This window comes from Staurois parvus, unplaced genomic scaffold (genome assembly GCF_062004578.1).
Source record: "Staurois parvus isolate SC_StPar_1 unplaced genomic scaffold, SC_StPar_1.0 ptg000120l, whole genome shotgun sequence".
NCBI classification, from domain to species: Eukaryota; Metazoa; Chordata; class Amphibia; order Anura; family Ranidae; genus Staurois; species Staurois parvus.
Window position 1 is genome coordinate 8,360,473 of NW_028317916.1, and position 24,564 is coordinate 8,385,036.

General features: G+C 38.7%; 1 protein-coding gene across 1 annotated transcript; it reads left to right on the forward strand.

Moving 5' to 3' along the window:
• Positions 1 to 12,717: 12,717 nt before the first annotated feature.
• On the forward strand, positions 12,718 to 21,074 carry LMOD2 (leiomodin 2). Its single transcript, XM_089672144.1, has 3 exons — positions 12,718 to 13,123; positions 16,365 to 17,783; positions 20,740 to 21,074. Exons 1-3 carry the CDS (start codon positions 12,854 to 12,856, stop codon positions 20,764 to 20,766), a joined length of 1,716 nt encoding a protein of 571 aa, XP_089528270.1. The 5' UTR covers positions 12,718 to 12,853; the 3' UTR covers positions 20,767 to 21,074.
• The last annotated feature ends 3,490 nt before the right edge of the window (positions 21,075 to 24,564 follow it).

Genomic DNA, 24,564 nt, shown 5'->3' on the forward strand with positions numbered 1-24,564 from the left:
CTAATGCAGTACTTCTTTATTTTCACATTTATAATGGTTTTTCAAAATTAGTTTCATCCAGGGCTTTGATAGGAAAATAGTGCTTAGACTGCCCACAGTCATTACCTATGCCAGACTGATCAGAATGCTGGTAGGAGGTATGGGGGTGATCAGGACGCTGGTATGGGGTATGGTGATGATCAGGATGCCGGTATGGGGTATGGCAGTGATCAGGATGCTGGTATGAGGTAAAGCGTTGATCAGAATGCTGGTATGGGGTATGGGGGTGATCAGGATGCTGGTATGGGGTATGGTGATGATCAGGATGCCGGTATGGGGTATGACAGTGATCAGAACGCTAGTATGGGGTATGACAGTGATCAGAACGCTAGTATGGGGTATGGCAGTGATCAGAATGCTGGTATGGGGTAAGACGGGGATCAGAATGCTGGTATGAGGTATGGTGGTGATCAGGAGACTGGTATGGGGTATGGTGATGATCAGGATGCCGGTATGGGGTATGGCAGTGATCAGGATGCTGGTATGAGGTAAGGCGTTGATCAGAATGCTGGTATGGGGTATGGGGGTGATCAGGATGCTGGTATGGGGTATGGTGATGATCAGGATGCCGGTATGGGGTATGACAGTGATCAGAACGCTGGTATGGGGTATGGCAGTGATCAGAATGCTGGTATGGGGTAAGACGGTGATCAGAATGCTGGTATGAGGTATGGTGGTGATCAGGAGACTGGTATGGGGTAAGGCGGTGATCAGAATGCTGGTATGGGCATGGCGGTGATCAGGATGCAGGTATGGGCATGGCGGTGATCAGGATGCTAGTATGGGCACGGTGGTGATCAGGGTGCTGGTATGGGGTATGGCAGTGATCAGGATGCTGATATGCAGTATGGCGGTGATGAGTATGCTGATATGGGGGTGATGAGGATGCTTGTATGGAGTATGGCGGTGATCAGGACGCTGGTATGGGGTATGGCAGTGATCAGAACGCTGGTATGGGGTATGGCGGTGATCAGGACGCTGGTATGGGGTATGACAGTGATCAGGACGCTGGTATGGGGTATGACAGTGATCAGAACACTGGCATGAGGTAAGGCGATGATCAGAATGCTAGTATGGGATATGGTGGTGATCAGAATGCTGGTAAGAGGTATGGCAGAGATCAGGATGCTGGCATGGGGCATGTCGGTGATCAGGATGCTGGTATGGGCATGGCAGTGATCAGGATGCTGGTATGGGGTATGGTAATGATCAGGATGCCAGTATTGGGTATGGCAATGATCAGAACGCCGGTATGGGGTAAGGCGGTGATCAGAATGCTGGTATGGGCATGGCGGTGATCAGGATGCTGGTATGGGCATGGCAGTGATCAGGATGCTAATATGGGGCATGGCGGTGATGAGGATGCTGGTATGGGGGTGATGAGGATGCTGGTATGGAGTGTGGCAGTGATCAGGACGCTGGTATGGAGTATGGCAGTGATCAGGACGCTGATATGGGGTATGGCGGTGATCAGGATGCTGGTATGAGGCATGGCGGTGATTACGATGCTGGTATAGGGTAAGGCGGTGATAAGGATGCTGGTATGGGATATGGTGGTAATCAAGATGCTGCTATGGGTTGTGGCAGTGATCAGGGTGCTGGTATAGCGTTTGGCGGTGATCAGGGTGTTGGCATGGGCTATGGTGGTGATCAGGGCATTGGTATGGGGTAAAACATATAAGATGGCCGTCGGTCTTCCTCGCGGCCTGTGCGGCATGATGTCAACAGCTGGGCTCCTCCCTAACGCGTTTCGTGCTCGTGCACATTTTCAAAGCCCTTTGAAAACGTGCTCAAGCACGAAACACGTTAGAGAGGAGAACAGCTGTTAATGTCACGCCGCACAGGCCCCAAGGAAGGCCGGTGGCCATCTTGCTTATATGTTTTGCCAGATGTGAGTGCATTCCTTTTGCTATACCAATTTAATAATAAAAAATACTGCACTATCAAGAATTCCCTCTTTGGCTCATTATTTAACGAGCCCCCAAGGTGGAGTCCTGCAATATACCCACTGTGTTCCCATCCAATTGGTCAACGATATATGACGTGATGTCCCTGGAGTTTGTGTGTGAGGTCTGCTGCTCACCTTGTATGCTGACGTATGCCAGATGATTCTTGACATCCCTATCCACATCCAGATGACCATGACGGGATAATTATACACAAATGCGCTTTTATATTGCGCTTCTGGTTAGTGCAATAATATATACCAGCTTCCAGTCACTCAGTCACGGAATTCACCAATATTTATCATCTCTTTATTTGGACTTTATCATGTTTTTTATGAATCACTTAAGTCACTTTGTTTCATTTGATTTTACTTTAGGTATGTGTACACCATACCGATACGTCATATCTAGACGATACCACTGCATTGTATATCACTTTTAGCGCTTTATAGCATCTTGCATCTATTTTTTTCACTTTATAAGTTCTTTAGCACTGCATTTCTGTCTTACATGTTTATTTATAGGGTCAGAGGTTTCACCTTGATGCAAGCGGCTTGTTACCTAGTACAAAGTAGTTTACCTTGTTTTTATCATATTTTATCACTTTAAAATAATTGTGTTTTTTTTTATTCCTGTACAACCTTAAAGTAAATTTAAAGGCTTTTTTATGTCAATCAACATTCTCAAATCCAGTTACTATGTGATGCAAGAGATTCATAAATAATAAAAAAAAACTTAATTTACCTCCCAAATCCTCCTGCATTCTTGCCTTACATGTCTTCCTCCCAGACACTGCTGATAAAAGTGGTAGGATTTTTGCAGAACAGTTAGTTCTGCCAATCCAGAAAGCAGTAGGCAGGGCTAGGTGTGGACAACTGATGGTTGACAAGTTACAGGCTTATGAATCAGCAGTGACAATGTTGATAGCCATACCACCTGCAACAGCTTCTCATGCTACTGTAGTGCAAGCAGCCAGGGCTCAAATAAGGGACAGCACTGCTCTGCATTTAGTAGCATTGCAGCAGTGTTACCCCCTCCCTTTAATCACAGGAATCTGCATTAGATGGTTCTTCAATGGCAGAAAATAAAGCTGAACTCCAGGCATTAAAACTTTCATTCAAATATATTTCTTAATAGCCACAAAGAATATAAACCCACTTTGTATGTACCAAATGCTTTCACAAACCCAGATATTACTTTGTAAAAGTAGCAGTGACATCATCACTGGACTGTGCATAGCCTGTACAGAGAGCAGAGCTGTGGGAGAGACCCAGAAGGGCCACTCACTGCAGGTTGCCTGCAGATTTCTGTCAGAGGGAGCGGGTTCAAAACCAATCACCCAGCACAAATAGAGAAAGCTTATTACAGAAACCTACCGCACAGGTAGAATTCCACAATTAATTACTGCACATATTTGCTAGAAATACACATAGCACACCAGCATTCAAGTAAAAATACACATGCCTCTTGTTATTAGACCATATTTGCTCATCCCAGAGTTCAGCTTTAACATGTATTTGTGGGACTTTGCAGGGGTAAACAGTGCAAATGCATTTAAAATTGAATACTGCAGCACATTTTTTATATTCTAGCTGTATATATTAGCAGTACATAAACGCACATTAAACTGTTGAATTATTGCCATGTTAATATAAAGCACAGCAATGTTTCAAGGACACTTTTGGCTTGTTGCATCTGACCTTGTCAATTGCAGAGAATTGTACTAAGAAATTCAAAGCTTGTCTGTTCTTCTACATAGTGTGTTTCTGTGTCACTGACATCACTGTGATCATATCAGAAGATGCTATAAATTCTTAAATTGGTTTCCAGAAATCAGACACTTTTCCAGAGCACTTCAAAGTTGTAATACATTATTAAACAATCTAAAGCCATTTGAGATCTTTCTGTCCTCAAAATGTACTTTAACAATGAAGACAAACATGGTGTTCTTCTTCAATGTACATTAAGTGGCCCTAACGACTACTGAGAATTAAATACAGAACATTGTATTCTCTGCACACTTTAAAATGTACATGTACTCAAGTTAAATTGTTGAAACCAAAAGTGGAACTGTATAGCATACACTATAAGATGCAAAAATATTCCTTCAGTGTTACTGAAAAACCCTTTCAAACCATATTCTAAAGCAGTGTTTCTCAACCTTTTTTCAGTCAAGGCACCCTTTAAATTTATGGACAGTCTTGAGGTACCCCATTCTAAAATGGGGTGCCTCAAGATGTCCGTAATTTTAAAAGGACACCCCTTTCTAAAATGTGAAAATCTATTCTAATAGTTTTATATAATACAGCAACATCCACACATGTAGGACACCCAACATTAGAGGTGATTTATTCTTCCAAAGCAAATACACTGGTACTGACTAGTATCCCAGTGTTTCTCTTCTCCCTCAGGTTTTCTCCATCACTGAGCTAATGTGACCCCAACACTGATGGAGAGGGGCAGGGGAGGGTCAGAGTAGGATGCTGTGCAGGCAGCTGACATCCTCCTCATCACCTGATGATGTCATTGGTTGTCAAGACACCGGAGGCTAGAAGGTCATAATGCTGCACAATAAAAACTTGTAGCTTTGTGTAACTAAAAGGCAGGCTTGTTCCACCTGTTGGCTTGTATACAATTTTGGGGCAATTTTTAGACATTTTGCCAAGGCACCCCTGAAGAAACCTCTGGGCACCCTGGTTGAAAAAAGCTGATCTAAAGCATCTGATATGCTATACAGATAACAGCTTTTTAAAATGCGGTTTATGCATTAGACTTAAGCATTTCCTATACCTTCCATGTATCAGCATATGAGCTTGGTGAAGGTGATAGGTCACTCAGACATCATGCACTATATACCTCCTCTGCCCAGGCCCCACAAAAATTGGTTATTACTTTTAGTTTCAGTATTTTGCAATAAATGCAGCTTTGCTTTAGGAGTTGTGGAGTAGATTTAAATGAAGCAGGTCTATAAGTAGATGATTTCAGTTTTAAAGTGGAATTTCAGTCAAATTCTAAGTATGCCTAAATCTACTTCCACACCCATTCTAAGACTATTCAATCTACCCTGTAAAAGAAAAGATGACTATACTTACCTATTCTGAAGCCACTCCGCTCTGGTCACATGATTGGGTCCTAGTACTGGTTTTAGCTTAGAGGAGGGACAGCCAACAAGATGCCTTATAGTAAGCCTAAGGGTGATGTCATCACACAAGCACTGCAGCCATTGTCGCTGCCTCTCCTTTACACTGAAGCCGGCTCTGGGGCCAGATTATGTGACCAGAATTGAGTGGCTTCAGATTAGGTAAGTATAGATATCTTTTCTTTTACAAGATAGATAGGATAGTCTTAGAATAGGGGTGGGAGTAGGTTAAGGCTTATTTAGAATTTGAGTGGAATTCCACTTTAATAGTATTTGAATAAAATTATAGATAACTAAAAAAGCACCTAAACCGAATGTTTTGGAAGGTAGAGCCTTAACTGTAGCTGTAGGAGACTGTATAAATTCTATAGAAAGCAGCCAAACAGTGCTCAGTTCTGGTGGGCTATGAAATACAGGGTAAAATTAATATAGTATTTATCAGGTTTGTACATCTATTGGACTCCCCAAAGGAATGGTAAAGCTGATGCACAACTACAGTATCTCACAGAAGTGAGTACACCCCTCATATTTTTGTAAATATTTTATTATATCTTTTCATGTGACAAAACTGAAGAAATTGCACTTTGCTACAATGTACAGATTGTATAACAGTGTAAATTTGCAGTCCCCTCAAAATAACTCAACACACAGCCATTAATGTCTAAAGCGCTGGCACCTAAGTGAAAATTTCCAAATTGGGCCCAATTAGCCATTTTCCCTCAAGTGACTCGTTAGTGTTACAAGGTCTCAGGTGTGAATGGGGAGCAGGTGTGTTAAATTTGGTGTTATCGCTCTCACTCTCTCATACTGGTCACTGGAAGTTCAAAATGGCACATCATGGCAAAGAACTCTCTGAGGATCTAAAAAAAGGAATTATTGCTCTACATAAAGATGGCCTAAGCTATAAGAAGATTGCCAAGACCCTGAAACTGAGCTGCAGCATGCTGGCCAAGACCATACAGTGGTTTAACAGGACAGATTCCACTCAGAACAGGCCTCACCATGGTCAACCAAAGAAGTTGGGTGCACGTGCTCAGCATCATATCCAGAGGTTGTCTTTGGGAAATAGACGTATGAGTGCTGCCAGCATTTCTGCAGAGGGTGAAGGGGTGGGGGGTCAGCCTTTCAGTGCTCAGACCAAATTGGTCTGCATGGCTGTCGTTCCAGAAGGAAGCCTCTTCTAAAGTTGATGCACAAGAAAGCCTGCAAACAGTTTGCTGAAGATAAGCAAACTAAGGACATGGATTACTGGAACCATGTCTTGTGGTCTGATGAGACTAAGGAAAACTTATTTGGTTCAGATGGTGAATATCTTGGCCTTCTGTTGGGACACGTGACATCTCACGCAAACCGGAAGTGCGGACACGGACATTTTTGAAGTTGGAACATGTGGTTCCCTGCATACAGGACTATGCCAAAGCGATTGTAGATGTTTGGAAGCTGATTTTCTCCCAATACAATGTAAGATACTTAATAAAGATTTAAGATATTTTTATATTCTGCTGATTATCTTCTGTTTCACCTTATGAGGACTATGGAAGAATGGCACAGGAACAGTAGGAGGTCTAGAGAGTGATATTATCCATTGTTCAAAGTCTGTCATTCATTTTCAGAGGGTAATTATCCATTTGCTGCACCAGTTGGAGGAGATCACTTGGGTTTCAATAATGTCCACTGGTTATAGCTTGATACTTATTCTCAGAGTTATCCATTGTTACACCAATTGAAGGAGATCACTTCTATGTTTCACTAATATGAAGTGTGTAGTGCCCACGTTAGTTTTTGGGGTTCTATTTCACTTATTATTTCACTATTTAGAGTGATCACGTATGTTTACAGTTTGTAGTTGAATAGTCACGATTTTGATCACCATTTAAGAGTATATTTATTCATTGTGAGTTTGATTCACATATCTTGTATATTTTTTTTTTTCTCACGTGTAAATACACATTATGTCATTAGCATGATACACGGTTTTTCACAAGTTTGTATGGGTGTTTAAGATTAAGGGTAATACACTATCATGAGTTTATATTTTTGAGGTTTATGAAGATTTTGGAAGATTCAATTTTGGATGTCTGAAGAAGGATACGAGTGTGTTTGAGGATTTTGAAAGAATTTTCTTCAGAGACACTTTGGACATTTTTACTTTTCAACTATTTTCCTATATTTATATTTTTTTGGGGGGATTTATTGATTTATTTATATTTATTTTATGCATGTATTTTAGTTGGACATATTAGGTGTAAAGAAGAGAGTGGTTATATTTATTCATACTTTCAAGGGTGAAAGTTTACTTTTCTTTTGGGTGTAGTAGGTTTCATTAGTGACAGAGTGCAGATTTCTGCTGATTGAGTGCTGGGAAATAATGGTGGCCACACAAAATATTGACACTTTGGGTCCAATTTGGACATTTTCACTTAGGGGTGTAATCACTTTTGTTACCAGTGGTTTAGACATTAATGGATATGTGTTGAGTTATTTTGAGGGGACAGCAAATTTACACTGTTACACAAGCTGTACACTCACTACTTTACATTGTAGCAAAGTGTCATTTCGTCAGTGTTGTCACATGAAAAGATATAATAAAATATTTACAAAAAATGTGAGGGGTGTACTCACTTCTGTGAAATACTGTAAGTAGCTACAAGAAACCTAGCAAAAGTGTTTTTTTTGGCAGAAGTCTCCATCTCTTTCTGCTCTGCATTTGTAATTTTTATGGTAGTTTATATCAGGGTTTTTCTTCATCTCTGATCTTTGATAGGCACCACCAGTGCATGTTTTCTCAGTCTAGGATTACAGACGCCACGATGGGTTGATTAATTAAGGTGAATAGGCTGTTCACTTTGCAAGGGAAGTTGCACTTTGCAAGGGAATTTTCCCATAGCTTTGTGAATGTGGTGCAAAGAATACCCAATCACTTGCAGGGAAAAAAAAAACAATTTTGCTTGAAAATGATTGGATGATGAAAGTCAGCAGAGCTTCAACTCATTCAGTAATCTCTGGAGAAATCCTCCTGCAAAGTCCAACTTCCCTTCTATTTGCCTTTAATAAATCAACCCTAAAAAAGTTTTTTTGCCCTTCACTGGCAAAAGGCCAAGGATATATAGTACAACTCAATAATCAGACTGTTTGAGTAGAACTACTTTGGTCACAAAGGGTACTATTTAACCACTGTAACCAACATCAAGTGATATGAACTTTGATAAAAAATTATGGGTTATCATCGCTATCTTTGAGCACATGATTCCTAAATACAAGTCAGACCAGGATGCTATCTGCATGAAGTTACAGTAGAATTCAAATATTTTTTTGCTCCTTTGTATATTGGAACCAAAGAGAGTGTGTGTGTATGTGAGTTCGTGTTTGTGATAGTCAACTACACTATAAATCCCTATAGGGCAAGGACTGATATAAGGAGCACACAATTTGGATATATATTTATTGTTTTCTAAATACAGAGTTGTGGTTACATGTCATATTTTTCAGTGGGGTTAGACATAGCCTATAGAGTCCACAGCTTCGTAATATGTATCCAGGGGAAGTTTGTGAATAGAAATGATAAATGGAAAAGATGACAAAAAGACAGGATTTCACATGACCCCATCAGAAAGGATTGAATCATATGCTTATGTGCAGGGTTTCTTCCTCAGAAGATAGGTGCAGGAACTCAACCACAACCCCCCCAAACCCCCCCCCAATGCATCAAATAGTGGGTATGGTCAACTTCACTAAATGTGTGAGGGTCTTAAAGGGGCATTAAATACCAGGAGTGCATTACATACATAGTGAAGAGTTGGGGGGGAGGGGGTGTTATGCACAGAGTACAGAGTTCAGTCTTCTTCCACAGCTGCTTACTGTACCTCTGCATCCCACATCCACATCTCATTTTAACCTCTCTTCAGCTCTGACCTGTGAATGCACCTCCACCCCCCTCTACTACCGTAATCTTCTCCCTCCTTAAAAGCTCCACCATGTTCCATATGTCTTACTTTTATTGCTGTATTAAGCTGAAGTACCAGCCAGCTCTAGTACCTCCCCAAACACTTTAGGTGGTTCAACCTCCTTAACTTTCAGGGAGATCATGCAGTGGGGTTGTTGGCATCCACACTGCACCCTAGGCACCTGCATCTCCCTCCAGGAGATCAGGTCTGTGGGAGCCGTCGGGAGACAAGTTGTCACTTGTAAACACAGAAGCCGGACTTCTGTGTTTACAAGTGATAGCGGTGAGCAGGGGGCAGAGATCCTGGGCCAGAGATGCTGAAACTGAATTCTGTCAAGTTCCAGCTGAAAAAAATCCCTACTTTCCAGTATCAGGCGCATACTCTATCAGGATACACTGAACAATATAAGTAACAGTACCTCTTTCCTAATTCTGCTTAGTAATTAGAAACCTAAACACTTAATTTTCTCTAGTGTAAGCTAAGACTTCTTCACTGCACAATGAATGGTCTTAGTATTATAGTGTCCTCATAAGCAAATTGAGGTCTCCTAAGTAATCCAGAAAGTTCTATAGCGTATCAAGACTTAAACTAATCCATAAACAATTCGACTTTATATATCATAGGTGAATAGAATGGTTTTAGATAACTTTTTTTTTGTATCAAGTTCTTTACGCTGGAAGTTATCAAAGTGGCCTTTAAAATACTCTCCTTTTTAATATAAATGGCCTCTTTAAGTGGAAGTCAAGGTAACAAAATAAACACGTTTTAATAAGTAAAAAAATATTTACATACTCCGAAAAGCAGGCATAATGAAATCTAGACTAGATATCTCTGAAAAATTGTTGAATATATGAAGTTTCCCCCTTGGTGTGTTAGGTCTTACAGTTAGACTTTGGAGGCCTGAATGTAGCTAGATTTTTTCATTGTGAACCAAGAGGAAAACATCACAATATATTTGATTTGAAAAGTTTTTCTGTACGAGTTAACTTTCATTATGGGAAGCTTCTTCTGTGAAGATTTCTGTCAAGCCCAGCACCTGAGGCTGTGAACTGGAGCAGAATGATTGGTGAAATTAGGCTGGGCACATCCACTGTACGTTTTTGCTGTCTGTATGGAAACAGGAGTCTTTTCCCATTGGTCTTGGAATAGTGTCATATGCTCTGAAGCCCTTATACCCTGCCCAGTCCATCAAATGTAGTGGGCACTCATCCACTGGCAGATTGGTGTGGCTTTGGGCGTATTTGCTGTTGGGCTTTTGCTGCCAGGTTCTGTGGAGTTCATTCATACTGCTCACTTAATGCAGGAGCCAGAAGGAAAGTCCCTATTAAAATGTATGACCTGATTGTATTGATAAGGTAAGAACTATAGTTTATTTGTAAGGCAAACAGACAGGAACTACCATAATATCACCTGAACCCTTTAATATTTGAAACCATCAAGGCTGAAGTGTACCTCATATATAATAACTGAAAGAAAGGGTGTTGCTTATAGCAGCCAATCGCATTTCAGCTATTCTTTTTGGGCATGTTTCAATGAATAGAACAAATACAGCATACAGAAGATAAAATCCAGTTTTGGGAAGCCACTTTCTCAGCATCAGTATTTGCATCAGAAAACATTATCACAACTTTAGTAAAATAATGGAACATAATAATGAACTCAAAAATCATATGGTAGATTGTTTACAACGTAGCACAATAATTGTAATATTTATATAATTTATTTACAGGTGTGTTGTATGAAATACTAGGAACAGGGGCGGACTGACCATTTGGAAACTCGGGCATTGCCCGAGGGCCCGGGGTCAGTAGGGGGCCCCATGTGATGCCCCTGGTACCTTTTTTTTTTTTTTCATAGGCTTTTTTGAGTTTGGGCAAGGATACAGGGGCCCCATGATCTCCTATTGCCCGGGGGCCCCATGAGTTGTCAGTCCGCCCCTGACTAGGAATATTAACACGGATCCTTCAACATTCTAACAGTATGATGTACTTTGCTCCCCTAGCTGTGTAAAGTAACTAAAACATGTAAATATACTACCTGTGTCATGCTTGAGTGTCATGGTCATTATTAGCTGAAATTTTCTGGTCTGCTGGTCATACCCAGTCCTATGCACGCTTGCTATTAACTACCATTAACTCACAATGCTCAGAGACAGTAACCCACAGAACTAACTAGAAATGCAATACATTTAAAACTCAAAGCAGGCAGCCATGAAGCAGATAGGAGAACAACATTTACAGAAATACAGTCTCTATCAGACACACATTTAAGTGACATAAGGGTATTTGGTTAAAAACATTTATAAAAAGGCCAGCCTGTGCAGGAAATGCTTAATACTTGGCTCACTTGCAGTCTGAACCACCATTCTTTGCTGTCTTGAAGAGTTCCAGTCATTGAAAAACTACAGCACCCAACATGCCTGGTTACCCTCTGCGTGCTGTGGTTCAATTTGCTCACCCCAAAATCATTGCTTTGACCTGTAATGATATACTGTAGGGGTTGAATGATAGAACCACAGCATACAAAGGGGGGCCAAGCATCAGACACTCCCGAAATGTCAGCCGCTAAAGTTATTTCAGCTACCGTAGCCTCACAACAGGAACAGGAGGAACAGGTAGGTAGTAATTATGTTCTTTCAGTCTATCCTTTTATCCATTATTTTAAAACTATTGATAGGTCAGGTTGAAGCCCAATGCTGATAAGAATTGTAAAGAATGCTCCTTAGCCCTCATGCACACTTGACGTTTTGATAACGCTGGTAAGGTTAGCTGTGTAAAGTCATGTTAAAAATGTGAGTTTTTCAGCTTTTTTAGCATTTTTGCATTAGTGTTTAGCAGCGTTTTGCCACGATTAGCAGCATTTTGCCGCATTTGCGTTTTTTAGAGCTCTTTTTGACCCCCAAAAATTATTTTTTTTGTCCAAAAAAGTCCAAAAACACCGGTTTGCAGCGTTTTACCGCGTTTTTCAGCGTTAGAGCATTTTTACAGCTAAAAAACTTCTCTAGAAACCCACTAGTCCTGGGTTTTTCTTCCTGCCAAAAAAACATCCCAGCCAAAAACAGTCTATGTGTGCATGAACACATAGGATAACATGCTGGGGGGTTTACTAGCTGTAGAAAAAAATGTCAAAAGCCAAAAACAGCCGCTGTAAAAACGTCCAGTGTGCATGAGGGCTAAATAATAGCACTGTAGACCAAGTTAGTAAATAAAAACAAGACATTTAGTTTAACTTCTTCTAATTTAAGATACATCAACCCTAATATCTAGTGTGTAAAAATCTCAATGAACATATGGAGCACTAGTACATAATTTGTAGGAAGGGAGCTCCCATGGGAATCCAACATTCTTGCTTTGTGGTAACACTGATAAAATAACAGTAATCATTCTAACCACCTATGAGTGCATTTCATTAGAAATTGAACAGAATTTATCAATGTGTGGAAATCTTTAGGTCATCAGTGTAAACTTTATATGGTAAGATTTAGTGTGCAATTAATCCCTTAGTCTGAAAGCCTGACATTCACTTGTGATGTCACTTTGTGTCTGTCTCTGCATCCAGCTGACGTTGGAGGCTGAAATAGAATATGCTTTCATCCCCCTTTGTATTATAGGAACACCCATTTAGCCTTTCTTAAAAGGCTATGCCTCTTTTCATCTAAAGTGTCAGTTGCAGCTCACACAAGGTACAGAAGACACAACAAAGCTATCTGCTCTTTCTCCATTTGTATTTCTTATCTACATATTCAAGTTGACTGGCTTTAGAGCACTAAAGCTCCTGAGGGGACCATGTCTACCTTTGGATACAGGAGAGAGATCAGTAAATATGAAGATATTGATGAAGATGAGCTGCTGGCTTCCCTCTCACCAGAGGAGCTCCAGGAACTGGAAAGGGAATTGGAGGATATTGAACCAGATCATAACCTTCCTGTTGGAATGAGGCAAAAAAGTTTAACAGAAAAGTCTCCAACGGTGAACTTCAGCAGAGAAGCCTTAATGGCTTATTGGGAAAAGGAAACAAAAAAGCTACTAGAGAAAGAAATTGGAGCATGTGCTCAGGTGAGTCTGATTCCATTGTGTCAGCTTGGTTAAAAAGCATATTTTTATCTTTTATGTAGTAAACAGAAACAATTGAGTACTGTCCGTGATTCTTTTTTTATTTGCACTAACATACAATTTTGAGGACAAGCTTTCGGGGAATGTCCCCTTCTTCAAGGTCTAAGCAGTACTATTACAAATCACAAAGTTTAAGCAGAATGTTAGAAGGGATTAAGAAAAAAACAATTTTTTTTTTTTTTCTCAATCCCTTCTAACATTCTGCTTAAACTTTGTGATTTGTAATAGTACTGCTTAGACCTTGAAGAAGGGAACATACCCCGAAAGCTTGTCCTCAAAATTGTATGTTAGTGCAAATAAAAAAAGTATCACGGACAGTACTCAATTGTTTCTGTCACAAGTGCACAAATAGGGCTACAATCACCTCATGTAGTAAACAAAAATACTATAATTATCCATTGTTTGCTTGTCATTAAAAAAGAATACTAAGGTGTTACAGGGTTAGTTTAGAAAGCAATGTAAATAGCACCAAACATGGGCAAATAGCTATAACCTATAACAGCCAATCAAGATATCACCTTTCAGTTTAGAGCGGGGGGGGGGGGTCATACAATTCATATAAATAAGGAATGAAGTGTATGAAAAGTATCTCTAGCTGTTTTCTGCTTCTCATAAATGCATTGACACAAGTCAATCAGAAAACTAATGAGCTTTTTTGGTGTATTACAAAAGAAATTTAGTTTCCTCTTAACCTCACAAAATATATAAGTATTGAATTCTGTGTTATTATTATGCATTTCAGAAAGATTAAAAAAATGCAGTGCAGAGGTGTTGCCTTGCCCAGTATAAGATTTATAAAATGTATATTATGTTTAGTTTTACTATTAACCTAACAAAACACATTGGTGGTGGTGGTGGTGGTGGTGGGGGGGGGGGGGGGGGATTGGCTGTGCATAGTAACCAAGTAACCATTCAGATTTTACCTTCAGCTTGTTTAGTTAAGAGTTAATTAAAAATTAAACACAGAAGCCAATTGGTTGTAATGCACAGCTGCTCCAAAATCGGGTTGCTCCAGTTGTACCCACCTTTGTATTAAGTGCTGCATTAAAAATATGCACTTCAGAAAAAATATGCAGGACACAGGTGTTTGCAAGGTTTACATTTTTTTCCTAAAAGTGGGGTAATAAATGAGCTTTTTTTACAATCAGATTGGCTTCAGCATTATTGTCATTGCAATTTTTCCCATGTATCTGAGCCTCTTTCAAAGTTGGTTTACTTCCTGACTCTTGTGGTATACTTATTGTCAAATCCTATATAAAGAAGTTAATGTAAAAAAAAAAGGCTTTTTTGTTTTTGCTGAATCAAAATAAACAATTGGTACACCATGAAAAAAAAAGTTGTTAGATTGTGGTGCACAGATATACTTTAGTCTACAGCATGTGAGCTTTATGGGTCCCAATGTTGCCACAACATTTTGGTGTGTTGGGACACACAACTACCATAAAGCTATTGACTTTGAGGGAAGTCAGGTTAGCTAATTTGCATATTTCCAGCCCTCACAACTTTAAAAACTATTTTAGTTATACTTGGTGAACTGTCTCTGTGATCTGAAAAATGTGGCAATTAAAACAAAATGTTTTGTTCAGGCCAGGGTTCTTCTTCACCAAACAGAGCGCAAGTTGTCGTTCAAGTATAGATATTTACAGTCACCATCATCTGCAAACCAATAAATTCCAATAGTTCTTTTTTTCATAAAGAAATGATCAAACTGAAAAAGAATACTATTTTAACATGATCAATTTAAATCCCTACGTAGAGTTAAGAAAGCATTTATCTCCACTCTATGCTCTTGAAGAACAACTGATATGTAATCCAGGACACCTAACATAATTATCTAATCTGTCTAAACAATTATTAGTTGTTCACAAAGAAATTATATATACAGAAATCTATCTATCTATCTATCTATCTATCTATCTATCTATCTATCTATCTATCTATCTATCCTGAATAAAATTGTCAGCAGCATTCCAATTAAAATATGTATGTCAGCTGTTTTTAAACATCTGATAAGTGGAAACTTTTTCTAAAGAAAGTCCACAACTGATCCATTAGTGCATTCCCTGTGCTCAGACAAAGCCGTGCACTTGTCTCTGGTATTTGATTGTTTTCCAAACATGGTAGTTATCAACGCTTATTATATTGCTTCTATATATAACCACCATTTAATCTCAGTTCAGGCTCAGGAGTACGATAATATGTTCTTTGCTGCTTGCTACATTAGTCATCAAGTCTATGGTCTCCTTCACAATTTGTTCTTCTGATTCATTCACTTCTCAGATATTGAAAACCATGCTCACTTTGTAGTGAAATCACCTGAATATCAAAAACCAGTTTCAGAAAATTTGATAAAAGGTCTATAGATAGATGGTCTATAGACTTTAATGTGTAATTAAAAGTGCTGTGTGAATGAAAATGTGTGAAGAATGCCCAAAATTAGTGAATTTGCACTAAAGGCAACTGATTACTCTTAGATCTGTACATTTTTAAGTAATGTTATATTATTTTTTTAACTAACATTAGCAATGGTCATTACAGTTTCCACATGCAGCAATAAAATGTTACAAATACTACAAAAAAATGTTTTGGTTTTGTGTTTAAAAAAAAATGTACTCAGAGTTGGTTGTACTATAAATTAAAATATAATGGTTTTTAATTTAATAAGTGACCAAGTTTCCAGACCAGTATGAGTTATCTAAAGAGATGGACAGCAGAACAGCTTGCTTTGCAGCTGCCTTTGTTTAATAGAAACCTGAGACTTAGCTGTCTGATAAGGGATGAGTCGCTACTCTGAAGTCTTATTGAGTTCTGTAAACAACAGGTTTCAACACAGCTTGAGCTATATGTAATGGCTGGACGGAAGACTATATTTTTTTCCATGCAACAGTTCAGATTTATCTAACAAATAAAAAAAGTTGAAAAACTGTTCTCAATTTTTTTTTTTAATTTTGACCAAATAAAACAAAGAAGATATGTACAAAACCATTTTATAAATGTAGAAATTTTGTCTACCACAAATTTGATGTATTATACAACTGGATTATTCCTTAGTTTGTTGATCCATTATTTTAAAGAAGTAAATAAATAAGTAAAGTGTGAATGGATAGATCATTTAACTATAATGGGATTTCCTTACCCTTGACAGATTGTGGAAACAAAAACTGAATTATATTTGTTTTTACAGAATCCTAAGGAGGAGGAAGAAGAGGAAATTGAAGAGGATGACTTTGCAGGAAGCAACAGTGAAGTATCGGAAGAGGTTTATACAGAAGAAGATGAGGATGAGGAAGAAGAAAGAGAAGAAGAAAGAGAAGAAGAAGAAGTAGAAGAAGAAGAAAAAGAAGAAGAAGAAGAAGATGATGACAAAAAGGAAGAATATGCAAGTGAATTCGAAGAGAGTGACAAAGAGATCAAAGAAGAGGTGATGTGTAGCAAAAATGAGCAGCAGGAAGCTATAAAAATTCCCATAAAAACTCCCTCTATAAAATGCAATGGAGTTCCTTTGGATAAGCCAACTTGCAATGGATTCAGTGCAAGTGGTAATAAATACAGCAGACACACAGAAGATACTGTAAACAGTAAACCATTGCCTGGCCCTGTTCTCTCAAATCCAACAGTTATCGAAGAAGCACTTGAAAATATTAAAATCAATGATCCTGACACTACTGAAGTGAACCTCAATAACATTGAGAATATAACAGCTGATACTTTAATTGCATTTGCAGAAGCTCTGAAAAACAATACCAGTGTTAAAATATTTAGTTTAGCAAACACTCATGCTGATGACAATGTGGCATTAGCTATCGCTAACATGTTGAGGGTTAATAGAAGTATCACGTGTTTAAACATAGAATCAAACTTTATCACAGGGAAAGGAATATTGGCCGTTATGAGAGCTCTTCAGTATTCTAACAATATCTTGACAGAACTGAGGTTTCACAATCAAAGACACATCATGGGAAGTCAAGTGGAAATGGAAATAGTGAAATTACTAAAAGACAATACAAGTATTGTCAAACTAGGTTATCACTTTGAGCTTCCAGGACCACGTATGTCTATGACAAGCATACTGACCAGAAACATGGACAAACAGAGACAGAAAAGAATGCAGGAACAAAAGGAATCTGGTTATGATCCTTCATCTAACTTAAGGACCAAAACATTACAGAGGGGAACTCCAGGGGCTTCACCATGTCCTTCTCCCAAGAGTTCACCATGGTCATCACCAAAAGCAACAAGAAAAGTTCAGGCTACCATCACCTTAGCCCCTCCTCCACCTCCTCCACCACCCCCACCACCTCCTCCACCTGCCCCTCCATTATTGCAAGTGGTTCAGGAAAAAAAGGCTCCCACCAGGAATATTGCTGAAGTCATCAAGCAGCATGAAAGATCAGCAAAGAAAATTCAAAATGGACAGATAAAAACAAAAGGCAAAAAGAGTAAAAAAGAACACAACAATATACTGAAAGAAATAAAAAATTCTCTGAGATCAGTTTCAGAAAAGAAAGTAGAAGAGGGTTCTAGGCCACCTACACCCCAAAGATCTGCACATGATGACCTTATGGAATCTATCAGGGGAAGCAGTGTAAGACAGTTGAAGAAGGTATGTCTAATAATATTTCCACATATCTGATTTTCAGAATGCTGTTTGATAACCTGGTATTGTCCCACAGGCCATAAAATATATTAAAGTCATGATTCTATTCTTTTGGCATCCTCTACTGAAAGACTTATATGTCCCGGTACATGCCGTTTTTTCCTGCTGACTGCTTTTCTGGCTTTGAAATTGCCAGTCATACTGGACAGTTTTTGCAGAATGATCTAAGATTGTTAAAATACGTGGTCTCTTGCATACTGAGCTTTACCTTATTAAGTAAGTGTATATAAGATTATATTTGCAACTATTTAACATAGCAATCAACAATGTAATTCTCAAAAATAAAGCCAAAGCAAATACTAGTAGTTATGCTTGCCAATCAATGAAGTCAACTAAAAAAAGTCAGAGCGATGCACATATTTATTTGCTTTTAAATATAATAGCCTATTCAAATGAATGAGCTACTGTACCTATTATACGTGCATGCAAACACATACACACACACATGTGAACCTAGGCCAAATAGTATAAATGTGAATACTGATACAGGGAATAGAGGAAGAGAAAAAAGTAGGTATGGTACCACGTAGTTGACTGTAATAATCCCTAGTATCAGGCTGAAGATGGCTCCATGGAATGTTGTATGAGGCATAAAGTAGTGGGCATTATGTAACCGGAATAGAAAAGATGAAAGACAGATTAAGATTAGGTTTAAGGCAAAACAGCAATAAGAATGTAACCAGGTGCAAAGAGGAACTGCCAGTTCAGAACCAGGAGTAACATCACGGTCAGATCAGGACAGTCTGGGTCAGGTAACCAGATCAAACATGCATAGGAAACAAGATAGTTGAAGATCATTTGTGTTGGCAGCTGTACGTTTAAATAGTCTGATGTGTTAGGGTATTTCATTGCATGCTCATGTGAATGTGCACACACATAGACACACACCACTGACTGTGGCGTGGCATGCAAGTGCCTTTACCATGCCAGAACAGAGTGCTTCTGCTGATTATGTTTCTTTGGTGTAAACATAAAGACATTCTGCAATACCAAACTTTTTTTGTGGTTGCAAGCTGTAACTTTGTTTACTATCCTATAGTATGCTACTGTATAACTTGAAACTTGTGAAATGCAGGAACTGCCAAGGCTGACATGCTTTTGAGTATGTGTTTATGCTTAATATTGTACAAGCTACCCTATGCTTGCAGCATGCTGGAGAGCCAGACCACTGCTCTAACACAGAGCGCAAGGGTTCAGTTCTCCAGGGGTCTGACACACCACTGGCACAATAATCCAATCAACAATGATCATCATGCTAATGCACTGTCAATGTAAAAAGATAAGGATTGCTGGCACTCTTTTACATCATGCTTGTTCACAGTCTGTGATTCAAAAAGCATTAAAGTAGATGTAATCACTAAAATCTGAAACAATATTTAAAATGTTAATGTAAGTTTTTTTTTATTATTTTTTTTTAAAAGCTAGATTTTCATAAAAAATTCCTGGTGATCATGCCATCAGGGTCCTTGTTTAGGCACCTACTTTTATAGGATGACAATACTTTTTCCCTGTTTTTCAGTTGCTCTCCTGTGTTGTCACCCTGCAAAATGCAATTTTGGTAAAGCAAAGCTTATTATGCAGCTGCTGTTATCAGTAGGCCGGTCCTTATATTACATACAGCAGCCATTGGAATGAGTTCATTTAGACAGATAGTGGCTGAAAGTGGAGGTCAGCAGGACTGAGATGAAAAAAATAGAAACAGTGTTTTCTATGTTTAAAAAACTGGCAGTTGCTTATGATGCTTTAACAAACTAAATGTTTATTTGGATTTTCAATCTACATTAGGTCAGTCAGAATAGCCAGGCAATTGTCCCAGCAACAGTAGTGCTTCACACAAGATGCAAAATAATCTTCATTTATTAAAATAGCCAACAGTCATGTCAGGGGTTCTAGTCTGACATGTTTCGCACCAGGCTCAGCACTTTTTCACAGAAAGATTCTTGTGCTGTGCCTAGTGAGAAACATGTCAGACTAGAACATGTTCCTGCTCGATATTTTAATAAAGGAAGATTGTTTTGCAACTTGGTTTACAGCATTCCTGTTGCTGGTACAATCAATTGCTTCAGAGGAGATGAGCCAAGCCAGCATCACAGATGCAAATGTGGCGTGCAGAGCCTGATTTCACCTGAAATATTAGACCAGCCAGGCAACTAACATTTTCAGGAGGCCAGTGATGGCAGCCCCTATGATACTCTCATGACAAATTAACTTTAATGTAATTTAGGATAAAAACGGTGTTGACATATTGATTGGTTTTTTTTAATCCAAGCATACAATGCATTCCATTTTTGCATTTGTTCAAACTAGTCATTGCAAATGTATGTGGTTTTAGAAAGAATTTTAGGAATATCATTAATCTATGTAATTATGGAAGCATCTGCTGAGTGAATGGATGGGCAATTATCGGCAGTCCACCTGTCCTAAGAATGCAGGGTATGTGTGGGCAAAATAGCAAAAATCATTATCAGCACTTATTTCCAAAATATGCCAGTGGTCATTGGAAATGTAGTCTAGTGAAATGCAGGTCATCTTCGACTAAATTTTTCACAAATCTATAGATGTACTACAGGCAGTAGCTTTGCATTTAAATAATTTTCCCCACAAAGTGGAAACAGTGGAATACAAATAGCATAGCTTTCAAACTTGTTCTAAAGGTATTTAACATGCTGTGCAACTCAAATAGGATAGTTTAAATGTACCATACAGGAGATTTCTTCTGTAAAACTGTATTCTAATACATTATATACGAACAGATGTGAAAAGGAAAACTGTTTTTATTTCTTGGTGGGGTCTTCCATAACTGCTTCCTTTGAATATTTCTCAACAGACCTATCCTAGATAGTTTTTTTTTAACAATATTTCAATTATGAGGCTGTGTGACAATCGCTTGTTTATTTTGCAGGTGGACGTACCTACAGCACTTCGGTAAAGTCCAAGTCTGTAAAAGCGGAACACAAGAAGCTTTGCCGAGTTATTTGCTGTTTTTTTAAACGTGTACAAAGCAATGTGCACTCCTCAAGAAGCTGAAACATTTTAACCCTAGGCAACTGCAAGGCAAAATAAATTATATGTAAATACTGATTAACTTTTTTCTTTTTTTATTTTTTTTTTCTATAGTATAAAGGTCTATTTATCTACATTGAAAGATGATCACGATGAGCCTTGTGTTTTGCACTAAAATGTTTTGTTTCTTTGGTTTGTATTTTTTATGACTCCAATAAAAGTTGTAGAAATTAAGATCAGTTTTATGTAAGTAACAATAATTAAATAATGCCTTACAAATGGTAAAGCACTTGCAACAATATGCCACCAGAAGCTTGACTGACTTCTTCGTAAGATGCATATCAGTACCCTTCTGTCTCACATCACCTTCTAGCTCCATGCTGGTGCAGAAAACACTAGCACCCATCTGTGGTAGCTGAGAGGAGTTAGTTTTTAGGTCATAGTAACTTTTGAAATGTTATTTGCTAAATCAGATGGAATCATTCATAGCATGCTGGGCACTGGGGAACATCAATTTACAAATGACCCAACTTGGACTACCTAGCATGTCATTGACAAGTAAAGATTTAGACCTTTTGTGCCCCCATTGGACAAAAGATTAGCTTTTTGTGTCCCCATTGGAAATTGTTTTTCTGTTACTCGCATGGGAAGTTAGGGGAAATATTTGCAAGCTTCAATCACCCTATTTTTAGAAGACCAAAGAAAAATTAGAATCTTTTTAAGGTTCTCACATCAAATAAGACTCCCCCTCACTTCCTGTTCTGGTGACACTCTGTGGATGACAGAAAGAAAAATATAACAGAGGTTTTGACTAGTATTCATTCTATCCAAAACAGAAAAAACAGGTTTGGCTGAAACTGAAACTTAGGTTCAATTCATATACAGGGGTAAATTTACTAAAAGTGGAGCACTCAGAATCTGGTGCAGCTGTGCATGATAGCCAATCAGCTTCTAACTTCCGCTTGTTCAATTAAGCTTTGGCAATAAAATCTGGAAGCTGCTTGGTTTCTCCAGAAATGCACCAGATTTTGCACTCTCCAGTTTTAGTAAATAAACCCCGCTCTGTGGTGACCATTGTTTTTCCGCACTGGAAGAATACCAGTCACAACTAGGACACACAGAAAACAACTGTTTTCTGTGTGTCCTATTTACACTGCAATGCAGCCCAGAGTTGCACTATAATGAACTACAATAAAATGACAGGCTGCATTTTATTGCAGTGAACAGGACGGGATTGCATGTCACTTTTGCGCTGCTGTACAGTAACATAAATGTAGTGTCACTTTGTACATTTCAAATAAAGTTGAGTCAAAAGAATGGAATTTTGTGATGTACTGAAACAAGCATCACACTGCCCCCTACTGCCAGCTCACTGCAGCCAGAAAGGACAGCTGCCGCACACTAAACTGATGTGGTTTATTGTGCGGCAGCTGTCAGGGCAGTGTAAATTGGCAGTGTAAACAAACCAAATATTGTCTAGCTGCCACAAGCATATTCTACCACAACTGGTAATAATATTAGTGAAAATGACAAACATTATTCTTTTCTCCTTAATAAAAATACTTGCTTATCACAAAATCCAAATCCAATTAATAATAGTGCATAAAATGTGCCTGCGTGGTACTATTAGCTGCCAAAAAACTTTTCTCTTTGTTGCTTTGGATTCTCAAAACTGAAAATAGCAGAACATAAAGGCAGACAGCACATGCACCTTTAGCTGTCATAAAACCTTTAGCACTCAGACTTATTCAGCAGAGCACATCAATGGTCAACAAAAAGTGCCCTATTGGTTAGTGGAACATCAAAGGGCATGTTAGAGCCAAGACCTCTGACAGTGGCTGAGTGTTCGGATCCTGGGCTTCAAAGAGCTAGATTTTGTGGAAGTTAGATTTGGGGACAGGCTCACTTTAACTTTCCCTTTTTGTTGTCCACTGTCCTGTTGGTTCAAACAGCAACCAAAATAATCTGTCATGTTTGAAATGAATGATTTCAAAGTGCCAACAGCAGCTGCAAATTCCAATCATCTGTGAATATCAAGGGAAACTTTACCCAGTACAGTGTTTAGATGGGAAATTGGCGGGAGCGGTGTTGAATAAATGATACTGATCTTATCATTTTTTGTTTAAAGGGACTCTGACCTGCAAGACGAGACACAGTTTCAAGTTTCTCATAAAGTTTACTAGTTAGGCATAATTAGGCCACCCGGAAAGACAGTTGCCACTGTCTTTAAACTTAACAAGATCAGTTTTGCCCAATAAAAGATCTACTTTCTGCTATTGCCATTTCTGGTAGCTATAGTTCTACAGGTTACTTACAGTTATTGTTTATGGAATATCTATAGTCTGAAGCAAACAATATATGGCGGAAAATAAGGTTTGGCAGTGTAACACATTTTTTTCCAGTTATGTGTGTTTTTGTGTATAATGGTATACCTTGTTTCTCATACCATTAAGCTCCATCCTTTTCAGCAGGCATGCTACCATAAACGCTTTATGGAGGTTAGCATGTGCATGCCGCATACATCTTTCAAAGAAGGCAAAGATATTATGGCACACGGAACCCTCTCTTGAGTAAGCTACCAGTGAAAACTTGAAAAAGTTCAGCAGTAAGACGCAGGCCTAAAATAGTCCAGGATACACTTAAATAATTATTATTGGATCTACCAAACAATGCTCCCTCTAAGGATTAGCATGTTGCATGTGTATGTGTCATAAGCATAAAAAAAGCTCAGAAGCAAGGCCATTCTTAGTCCTGGTGCCCCAGTCTTCACCTCTATGCCCCTGGTCAGCAACGTCCACACTTACCATTAAAGTGGTATTAAACAAAAAAGCAAAAATTGAATATATAGCAGCTTACTAATTATTACATATGGCCGCATCAGTTTTCTTTTCTTTGGCTTTTCTCTTCCATTTTCACTTGGTGATCTGGCCAGTAACATACCATATTCGTTGAGCAACCACTCCAGAGGAATGAGCCAGGACACAGCAGACAGCAGCATTGTCAGTCTGGGAGGTGTTAAATGCATTAGCAGATTTGAATACAAATAACAAATTGAAGCCAAACTCCAGCTCACACTTTATAATCAGATACAGCAAACAGTTTTTTCTTTTGGGATAAAGGTTTTACATGAATAAACAAAAGCTGATCATTTTAATCACCCCTGTCAGTGGTAAATTAATAATCTCATCTCCTAGATAGTAAACTAGAAAGAGCAGGGCCCTCGAACCCCTCGTGTATTGTATTGTTACTGTGTTGTCTCATGTTCTGTCCCCCTTGCTACTGTACAGCGCTGAGCATAGCCTTTGGCGCTATATAAATACTGTATAATAATAAATAATAATCCATGTAAACTCATACATTCTGCTGGACAGCTTCAGCTTCTGAAAGACAGCAGGGTTGCTGGCTGAATCACCAGAACAAAATAGAAGGAAAAACAGACACTTAACACATCACATCTAAGAATTGGGAAGCTGCAATATAATAAATGTTTGCTTTTGGGTTTAGCACCGCTTTAAGCAGGAGACCCTCACTCTATATGTTATGTTCTATATTACATACTGTGGACCACCACACTCTCTATGCTATATTTTTCATTACATACTCCTGACAAAAGTGTTCATTGTCTCAAGAGTTGTTGGTTGGTAAGAACCCCCCAACTATTTGAACAAATTTCTTCTTTAACATAGAGTTCTGTGTACAGAAAAGCAAATTTAAAGTGTTACTA